This window comes from Oncorhynchus mykiss, chromosome 1 (genome assembly GCF_057628025.1).
Source record: "Oncorhynchus mykiss isolate SJ-2025 chromosome 1, ASM5762802v1, whole genome shotgun sequence".
NCBI classification, from domain to species: Eukaryota; Metazoa; Chordata; class Actinopteri; order Salmoniformes; family Salmonidae; genus Oncorhynchus; species Oncorhynchus mykiss.
The window spans coordinates 81,006,768-81,017,782 of NC_143022.1; the positions used below are offsets into that span (position 1 = coordinate 81,006,768).

Consider the following 11,015-nt stretch of genomic DNA (forward strand, 5'->3'; position numbering starts at 1 on the left):
TTTCGACACATCCAGTAAGGGGAGCAGGCCACACCCGGACAAATTGGGCGTGGCTTCCTGCCCTTTCGGGAAGTCGAGAATAAAGTCTCCAAAGAGTTTTTAAAACTCAGCCAAGCCAACAAAGCGGTGAGTGTTGAGATAGCGACGAAGAAAATATGTATTACGAATTGATTAAATGTAACGAGTTTGATAGCTACAGTAGTTATAAAAAATATATATATCGTCACCGTTAGTTAGCTAAACAACGAAGTTAGCGTTAGCTGACTCCTAGTCAATGGCTAGCTAACTTAACGTTATCTAGCTAAATTAATTAACGTTAGCATCTAGCAAGGGAACATTAGAGACTTAGCGGCATAATTATTGAATGGCATATGTGTTTAACTTTCCAATGAATCACATTTATGTCCCGGGAAGCCACCATGGCTAGTAACGTTAGCTATCTTGCTAAGTTAGCTGTGTTTACATGTAGCTACCATGTTATCTAGCGATAGTTAGCCGCAGTATAAATTGTTTGTCTTGACCGACTAACGTGGTAGCCAGGTAAAGACTAACGTTTAACATTAGTTTAGCATTTTCAATCTAGCTAACGTTTAGCTAGTTAGCTGGCCAAATAAGTTTTAAAAGCTAGCTTGGGTCTTGTCTAATCAGTTGTAGCTAACTTAGCATTATGTGTTTCAGTTGCGCTAACTAAACATGTATGTTGCTGACCTTTATGGATATACAGCTGGATTATACACTAGCTAACTAGGTAAACCTTTCACATCCTGTTATATCCGTGCCACCTAGCTAAATGTTATGTCTCGTCTCTCAACACAGGGGCAAAGATGCACTACTATCGTTATGAAAATGAAGAGGTCAGCTGCTGCTACAAGTACCTCATGTTTAGCTACAACATAATATTTTGGGTAAGTAGCACTAGCGGTAGCCCAGTAAACCTTTAAGGCAGGCAAAATGCCTCTCTTTAGAACCCGAGAGAGAGTGTGATACTTACTCATCTCTAACATGTAGGCTCAGCATTCCCGAACAGTCCTATTACAAGTCAGAATGTTGAACAAACTTCACTTCAACTTACTGTACCTATTGTCTGCTGCTTTTCTCTGTTGTCTGAAGTAATCAAAATATCCACAGGAAAGTGTTATCAACCAGACTGAGTACGCTGGCTTGTATTTCTGGTTGTGTTTTCAATACTGACAAAACAAACACATGCACAATATGGCTGAACCACATACTGAACCTGTCCCATCCCAATCAGCTGGCAAACTTCACAAACACTTCAAGCTGATTGTGAGGAAACGTGCTTCGGTTGACTACGTTCGGTTAAATTCGGGCTATTGGTTACATATTGTTCAATGTGTCAGGAGATTAAAAAGCCAAGTGACAGATACTACCGGCACTGCAAAAAGTTGAGTTAACAACACTTTCCTGTAGATACCTTATCTCTACCACCTACCGTCAAAAGCACAGACAACCGGTTAAGTAAGTGTAAATATAATTCTATTCAACATTCTGGCTTGTAGGCTCCTGTGTCTTTTTTAGGCAGACCTCTTTCCTCTTTTGAATATAGGCATACAAATACTATGACACCCCCTTGTCTCATTTGGTGCTAAGCAATGAATGTAGCTATGAATATACTGTTGGCCATGAGCAGTACCTAAATCAGATACTAGAATACTGCAACAATAGGTTGGTGCCCATTGTTTTCTTTTCATGCAAGAATTTCTAGGATTCCCATGTAGGAAACACATTGATTCACTTCAACCATTATCTGCCTTGGAGGCCAGATGGCAGCCTCTGCAGGCTGACCCGGTGCCACTGTCTATCTACACAGAGTACTTTTTTCCATCGCCTCTCCCTCTGATAAAATCCTCCACTGGTAACAGCCACGGCTTTGGTTTATTTTGTCAATTAAAGAATAGTGCAAAATATTGCTTTGTGCTGTCACTTTACACATTTCTATCAATTCCCTGCCAACATCGAGTTGAGAATGAACATTGAGAGCCCATACTTCCTGCTTTAGAGTGAACAGGACTCAGTCTGATGGGTGCTAGTTTCCTCTCTTGGTGTCAACAGGAAATGTAGAAATGTTTCAGTTTGTTTTCTGGTTAAGTGTTACTTCGTCTCTTGATAGGGAAGGGGGTGTGGTAACCATTTGTGACTGCTCATCCTGTTTTTAAAAATGTATTAATTATGTTGCTCCCCCTTTGTAATTAAAGCGGTTGTCAGTGTTTGTGGTCAGCAGGATTCTATTTTTTTTAATATATATATCTCTATCTATGCTTCAATGTTCTTTAGTGCAGAGGTCTACCTAATGCCCTGGTTAAATACAAGTAAACACACCTGATGTAAATAAATGAACACACCAGAAAAAATAGTTTCTATGCTTCTTTCCTCAGCTGGCTGGAGCAGCATTCATTGCCATTGGGTTCTGGGCCTGGAGTGAGAAGGTGAGTTAGCAGCTTCTCCCATGGCCCTGTGAATGTTTCACCACTGGACAGAGACAAATGACTGTTTGTATAATTGTGTTTGAGATTGACCTTAAACACAGACTGATTGGCTGTATAATACTTAAGCCAGGATTATCCAGTCACTTCTCTTCACAGCTTTTGAAAGCTTCACAATTATCAAGTTTAATTTCCCCTCTTGTTACACATGGCTTAACTTTAGCTGATAAGGCATTTTAATGTAAATGTCTGTTGTCTAGGGTCAAACCGCTTGACTACATTAGAGGTTATTCCAATGCGTATTGGACCTATTAATTTTACTAGGTAACACAGCAGCTTTTAATCACAGGTATGCCGTGATTTATTCAATGTTTGAAGTAATGCCTGCACGTTGATGCTATTCTGGAAATTATATCAGTCTCTGTGTCATCAGTGTTTAGTGCTGAGCGATTAGTGCTTTTTTTAGGCCTGTTTCACTTTGATTATTAAAAATCTGTTTTCAGTTTCTATTGAAACAAAGTTAACATTAAATGCATTGTGTTGAATGCTGTCCCAACACAGAATAAAACAATTAATACAATTTAAATGATGTTAGTGACTGCCCATTACTGCTTATCACTTATTAACGATTTATTCACTTTAATACAATATTTCAATTGTGTATATTACACTTGTTGGTCATCTAATCTCTATAGAGCTGCTGCCTATGCTGTTGTTTTAGTTCTTTAAAGTAAATAAGGCAAACTTGTCACTGCTGGATACCAACCATGTATTTTCAGGTAGAGAGACCTTGTGAAGCAACTGCTCTCTACCCCCTCGCACATTCAAACCTAATTTAGCAGTCCTAAAAGAGAAACCGGACAAGTAGGTGGATTGTAGTTAATTACAACATTTTCTGCACAAAGCTATATAGGATATTGGCTTGTTAGAAACCATTACTCCCTACTACATCGCACAGTAAAGGCTTGATATGATTTATATCTAGAGAAACTGCAATATGCAAATTGAGCTCACCGGAAAAAAATTAGCAAAATAGATTTAAAATAACTGACCAGACTTCGGTCCTGTGTCGCCATACACAATAGCTAGTTTTATAGATAGGATTTGTTAGAGAGAACTTTCTGGGTACCAATTAAGTACCTTACTGGGATTGTTTTTCAATTCAAATGGTAAAAAAGAAACCAGCCTCCCGGGTGAGGCAGTGGTTAAGGGCGCTGTACTGCTGTGCCACCAGAGACTGGGTTCGCGCCCAGGCTCTGTCGTAACCGGCCGCGACTGGGAGGTCAGTGGGGCGATGCACAATTGGCCTAGCGTCGCCCGGGTTAGGGAGCTTGTCGCCCGAGTTAGACACCAGCTTGTTAGCAAAGAGCAATAATTGTGAGGGCTGTTTTGGGAGTGGGGAAAACTAGCTGTTATTGTAAGATGTTTTGGAACTTATTGGTCTAACTAATTGACCGCCTGATGTCACCGTTGAAGGCCAAACCTCCATCTCACCAAAACAGGCAGTCTTTTCAAACAGCTCTTGGACTTAAAGAGCATTATCATTTTTGCAATACCACAGTATTATTCCAACCTCATTGTGTGGCTATAGCTATATTTTAGAAATATCGTCTTTGACTGCACTAGGCCTTTAACTTGACTGCTCTCTCACCTATAGGGTGTGCTGTTGGACCTGACCCAGGTGACACGGCTGCATGGCTTTGACCCTGTGTGGCTGGTGCTGGCTGTGGGAGCGATCACTTTCATCCTGGGCTTTGCAGGATGTGTAGGTGCACTCAGGGAGAACATTTGCCTCCTCAAATTTGTGAGTACCGCACCCCTTCAACAATCCTTTTTCTCTGTGTCTCATAGCATACTGGTAAATATATTTCAGCTGCCCTTACAAACATGCACCTCTGTTGGCCCAGCTTGTGCTCCATGAGTCAGACATGCTCCACAGTTGATTCCACATCCTATGACTAACAAGGGGTGTCTATCTTAATGAGTGGAAATCTATGAATAAGGGATTCCTTCATTTACCACATCCTGCATTGTAGTGTTGCACGTAAATATTACAGTATCAAAATATCACGATACCAACTCTTAAGAAAACCGTAGTAAAGTTTCATGTGACAGTACCACATTTTTCAGCCCTACCAATCTAAAGAATCTGCTGGCGCCTGTTATAAAATGTTAAGTGTTTTATAAATTCAGTTGGATTTTTTTTAAGCAACGCTAGTCTCTTGAATGCCCCAGTCCAGTAATATCCACTTCACTTTCATGCATATATCAGGTGTGGGAGCTGTAATCAGCCAGCCGGCATCCACATCCCCTTCCAGCCACCACTCACCTGCTTCTCTCAGTCCGTTCTGTCTGCGCATCTATTCCGTAATCAGTTTTTAAAATAGAATTTAGCTGTGATGGAGAGTGGGGATGCACACCCTGATGAGTCTTCTGTTACACTGGAGCAGTGCGAGCAAAGTTGATACAATGTATCATTTCATAAAGCACAGGCCAGTCTGGGTAGACTGTGCAAGTTCACTGTCAAGCAGCCTTTGAGTGCCAGAGGACAAATGCAGCTTAGTGACAGGCATACTTGCAGCTTTACAGCAGATACATTATTTTCTCTAACTCAAATGCCAATAAACCATTGCCCGTATTACCGGAGCGACCTTTTTTAATTTTCTGCTCGATTTAATGCATATTTGATATACACTGAACAAAAATATAAACACAAAATCCCAGAAACTGTCTATACGCACAAAAACCTTATTTCTCAAATTTTGTGCACATTTTTGTGCAATTGGCATGCTGACTGCAGGCAATGTTCACCACAGCTGTTGCTAGAGAATTTAACAGGTAGGCTAAGTGTGTGGGAGACGGAGGGGGCATCTGTCTGTTTTTAATGAAGAGGTAAAGGTTTCATGTTGCGTTTTCCCCCTTATTGCCACAATGATATGCAGATCATTATGCATGTGTATTCCTCCAGCCAAAACACAGGTAGGCCCTTGGAAATGTGAGAAAATCAGCTGTTCTATCCAGTATTATGTTAGTGTGACGTTGAATACTATATGTGTTGAGTGGGAGTGTGAATATCAGTGAAAGGTTGTTGATGTAGCACATGCGCATAACGTTTAGAAAACGGGAACAAGTATCACAGGGACGGGATGAACCGGGTGCTAGGTCACTCAGAATTGTTTTCCTCTGTGGTATCACTATTCTTGGCCTGGTATCAAATCACTAGTAACATTTTGGTATTGTGATAACACTACTCTATTGATAAGGGTATGCAATTGTTTTTTTTGTTTTGTCTACTCGTGCTACCACGAACACGACTGTCCTGTCTTTGTGTCTGACTCGGATGCCCCTCTATTAGTCTCTCACCACGGGTAAATGGCTTGTTTCTGTCCTTCAGTTCTCAGGGGTCATCGGGTTCATCTTCTTCCTGGAGCTGACGGCAGCCGTGCTGGCGTTCGTCTTTCAGGACAACGTCAGGGAGTGGATCAATGACTTCTTCCTGTCCAACGTCAAGGCCTACAGGGAGGACATCGACCTGCAGAACCTCATCGACTCCCTGCAAAAGATGGTAGGAGAGAGGGAGAGCTATGCAAGGTCTGGCTGTGGGGGTGGGTAATGGGATATAGAGGCAGATAAAGGGATTGTGAGACACAAGGTGATGTTTTAACCAGTGCCTCTTTCCCCTCCCTGATAATGTCTTGCTGCTGTTTTGTTTCATGCTGTCTCTCACATCCTTTCTGTCACATTGTTTCCTTTCCTCCTAACCGCTCAGAGATTGTTGATACATTCCAGTGTTAGTGTGTGCTTGTTTTCACAAGTCTCGCTGCAATGGCCTGTTCTCTGGGGACCTGATGAGACCTGAACTGTTGTCCTCCTAATGTATATGTACTGTATGCTCAGTCCTACACTGTCAGATGTGTGGTATGAAGATGCTTCAGTGTGTTTGGTTATTTAGAACCATCTCTGACTCAAACTCCCCTCTACTGTCTGTCCTAGAACCACTGCTGCGGAGCCAAGGAGCCTGATGACTGGAACCTGAATCTTTACTTCAACTGCACCATCAACAACCCCAGCAGAGAGAGGTGTGGAGTGCCCTTCTCCTGCTGCCTCAGTGACCCTGCAGTAAGTACTCTCTGCCCGTCTCTCCATGTCTCTTTTGTGCTGCTTTTCCACTGTTACACTAGTGTATACACCCTTATGTTATACTAGGGCACATGTGTTTGTATAGCTAGGGCTGACCGTGAGGACTTGTGAAGAGCAGAATCAACAACCTCTGCATAATCAAAACAGCTGCTTTGTGAGATGGTGTTAAAGTTCAATTAGCCATTATGTAAATTAAAGCTGAAAAGTACCAGTGGCCTGGGCTTTGGCCCCAAGTGTGACACCAGGTGCTGTGCTGCGTAGGGTGAAACTGAAAAGCCTGATTTATTTTGGGTGAAACACTGCTCAAATCCGTAATGGAAATGTGCCATTGGTGTCATTGCTCCGTCAGTATTCGTCTCCTCTGAATAAGTCACTCTGTTCTAATGTTACAACTCCCACTGTCATACTCATTTTTAGGTATGCTTCTTATTAGTCCTTGACACTGCCGGTACTAAATCAAACTGTTTCTCTCTCCTCAGGACACCGTTTTAAACACCCAGTGTGGATATGATGTCCGTAAAGGTCCAAAGGTAAGACCCTATCCAGCGCACACATCACATACATGTGTTCATAATATATGCTATTTATTAGATGCTTTTATCCAGCCTTTTCTCTTCATTATATCATACTGCATGTCTTTTAAAGGGATACTTCAGGGTTTTGGCAATGAAGCCCTTTATCTACTTCCCCAGAGTCAGATGAACTCGTGGATAAAATGTTTGTCTCTGCGTTCAGTTTGAAGGAAGTTTCCAACTAGTGTTAAATATCCCGAACTGTCTTTATATCACCTATATATGCATCCATGTCTACTGTTTGTGACAATCTGCCTCTGTACTAGCTGTATTAAAACTACTGCTGTAAACATTTTGTATTGTGAGTAAATGTTTAAGGGGCAATTTCAGTGCAGAAAGAACTAATTTCTTAAGGGTAGATGATACAGGCTTTAGTGGCAGGTCTTTTAAACTCTATTGACTGTCTTTTCTCCCCATTACCCAAATGGGATAAACGCATGTCGTGGTTGGCTCCCTTCTGCCCCTGTGAATCTCTGTCACTACGGAGAGCGGCGGGCTGAAAATAAATTATTCTTCATCTATATTTTGGCCTAGTGTTTCAGTGGTCGCTCTCCAAGTTGGGGTTTAAATAGGTGTTTTTCACATTCACCCTGTTTTACATTGGGTCCCCTGGCTCAGAATTAATTATTTGTCTTCATTGTTATTAGTTTGGGAGACGGCAGAACCATACAGGGGTTTACAACAAGGTTTCAAGGCAGACTTCTTTGTTGATCAGGAAGGACGTCTTAGACACTGCAGATGCGCATAAAACATTTATCTATTTTTATGCTGAACATGGAAGAGCTGAGTTTTGCTTTTCATCATAGATGACTCAATTCATTGCAGAAGAACCAAATATTTGCCAACCTTGACCTTTCCTCTGCCCTTTTTATGGTGCTCTATCAATTTCAAAGATTTTTTTCATACATAGGCTGTCATGGATGAAGGCTACACAACAGCAGAAAGGACTTTTTTGTTCAAATTCTGGAAACTTCTTGACAACACACACTTGGTGTTAAATCTTTAGTATTTGAAAAAGCAATCTGTTGGCTCTAGCCTTTATACGATGCATTAAGTGCACCAATGGTTGTAGTAAGGTGATTTGAGTAAGCCGGTATATACGAAGGTATGGAAGAGCATTCTATATAGCTGTCATTTCCTGTTGCAGGGGGTCTGGAGTAACGCCATTTACGTCAAGGGCTGCATCCCAGCCTTGGAGGAGTGGCTGCCTCGGAATATCTATATAATAGCTGGAGTATTCATCGTTATATCTGTACTCCAGGTAAATATAAGTATATCCACGTGTAAATGACAGACTACATGTGTTCTAAACTAATGCTGTGAATTCTTCTCACTTCTCAGATGATGGGCATCTTCTTTGCTCGGACACTGATCGGTGACATTGAGAAGGTCAAGTTTAACTACTACTGAGTGGTGTGGTGAAATGCATAGGCCTACAGAGGACAGTACTGGGACTATCCGCCATACATTCCTCCCGATCTCTGATCTCTCTGAGGCATGGCAAGGGACAAGAATACGTCTATACCCGTGGCTTGTTATCTTTGGACTGTTCTGTCAGTCTCTGGAGATGGGATACCTCTGCAGAGCCTGCACAGTGGACATTAATCCGCCTTATTCAACTCAAGACTCTTATGTGCCTTCTCTCACAGGATTGCAGTCGGACTTAAAAATACACCCTGGGTTTCCCTTTGTTTTTGTAATTAGATACATTTTTGTATGGTTTGCCTCAGACACAGTGAATGTTTTCCTCTTTCCCGGCAACAGTCTTAACCAATAAACCCAGGTCGATTCCTGGGTCAATACATCATACCTCAATGATCCAAAAACAACAAGTTAAGTCGCCGCACAGGTTTAAAAGGTGTGTTCTCTAGCCTTCAGCGTTTCATGAGTAGAATGGTAGCGTATCAGACTGGGGGAGGAGGAGTTTACCACGTCAGTGCAGCTGCAATGGCTCCGATATAAGACCTCGCCCTAGAGCTCAATCTGAAACAACAGGATTTCGGCACTGTTATGTGACAGGCTTTCAACTGGCACTACCATTGTCCCTTACCTCAGCTAAACATGAGAAATGCAGCTCTATTTTGAAGGTAGACTCAGTAGATGCAGACAGTAAACTGCATGGTGGGTCAATTTCCACAAAGTGTGAGCCTCAACTTCTCTTTTTTTACATTTTAAATTCTCTACCTACAATGCTGTAAGAGTGAAGCGAACCCGTGCAGATACTGTGTTGGGCGCAAAGTATTGCATCTTGCTCATCTCAATATCTGTGGTGCTGCTCGTGGCAGTCATCTAGCGGAGTCTACCTTTTAAACCATTAGAATCAGTCTGCAGCTGGTCAAAACCAAAAGTGCACAGCTGAACCTCTGTCCTATTGTCCATCATGCCTTGTCTTTTCTAGCAGTCATGTGTCTCACAACTTCTCATACATACTTGTCATTCCACAATGTGTACTGCATCATGCCAACTAGTGTTGCGTATCGGTCATGTAGACACAACTTAAGGGAAACAACTGTTGACGCAATGTGTGTGTAGATGACATGCTTTATTTTGATCAGTGTTAGATGACCCCTAAGTGAAATATTAGTTGTTAGCTTGTTGACTCAAGAGTAGCTGAGTTGGATTATTTTACTGTTGTGTTGACTCCAGCCAAGGAAGCTTGGGCAAGTGCAGCAGTGGAGACACAGAGCCCGGTGTCTCTCACCCAGACCGACAGGGAGACATCCAGAGCAGCATGGGCCACTTGAACCACAGGTGAGATCTGATCATAGCGCTCACATCCCATCAACCTATAGCCGGGATCGTGCTGTGATCACATCACTAGACCTGGTTATCTGGCTGCATGGTGACAGTTTTGATTGAGAGATTGTATTCGCCTGTAATGTTTTGAATAATTTTTTACTGTCTTATCTTGATGATGATCTGTTTTTCTAAACACATTCACAAACGCAAACCCAGTCGGCGCCTTTTTAATTTTAGCTTGAAAATGTGCTGAGCTGTTCCACTCTGCTCTTGTTAGATATTAAATACAATGCTGTCTGATCGGGCTGCCCGGAGGCACTTTATGTAGAAAAGATATAATTACAACTGTGCGGGAGGTCTTGATGCCCAACTTGTCTCCTCTGCTCAGCCTTTACACCTCAACAAGACACCCAGCCCACATCCAAGTGACCTCTGGCCACAGAATGAGCAGACTTCCTGAAACATTACTCCAAGCCTTCTGAAAGCGTTTTCAGCGGCGGTGTTTGCTGCAAGCTAGATAACTGCCAGTGCCTACACACATTGAGCTTGCTTTACCTTCATCCTGTCCAATGATGCCCTGCTCATTCCCTCTCCATTGCTGTCCTCATACCAGAATGGAGTGCGTTACAGAGCCATCTATGGCAGGTAGCCTAGCGGTTAAGAACATTGGGCCAGTAATCGAAGGGTCACTGGTTCGACTCCCCAAGCCAGCTAGGTGAAAAATCTGACGTGCCCTTGAGCAAAGCACTTAACCCTAATTGCTCTGTGCAAGAGTGTCTGTCGATTGACAATGTAATTGTTGAATGAGGATATCTTTACAGCTGATGAATGCTATACTTGAGCTATATGTCATACATTACAAGATCAAATTAAAGGACTTTCATTCAGGCCTTCAACTCCCATTTACACATCTGATGGTCTAGGTCTTTTATGTCGTTTAACAATTTTGTGTGCTTGTGTTAGATTGCTTCCATGTGATCATGGGAGTGTTTTTAACAAAAGGGACTTTTTTTTCCCATATGTAGATGTTCTGTTTTACCAAATTACATTTTGTAAATGTGAATTTTCTTAATTCTGGATAGGTTTTTATAAGCAATAAAGTATGTTGTCCATTTTTGTTAAA

General features: G+C 42.0%; 1 protein-coding gene across 1 annotated transcript; it reads left to right on the forward strand.

The window, feature by feature from the left end:
* The first annotated feature begins 4 nt into the window (after window positions 1–4).
* Window positions 5–11,015, forward strand: tspan14 (tetraspanin 14). The gene is made up of 9 exons (XM_021612736.3): window positions 5–126; window positions 817–905; window positions 2,394–2,444; window positions 4,099–4,245; window positions 5,836–6,006; window positions 6,435–6,560; window positions 7,061–7,111; window positions 8,301–8,414; window positions 8,495–11,015. Exons 2-9 carry the CDS (start codon window positions 825–827, stop codon window positions 8,561–8,563), a joined length of 810 nt encoding a protein of 269 aa, XP_021468411.2. The 5' UTR covers window positions 5–126; window positions 817–824; the 3' UTR covers window positions 8,564–11,015.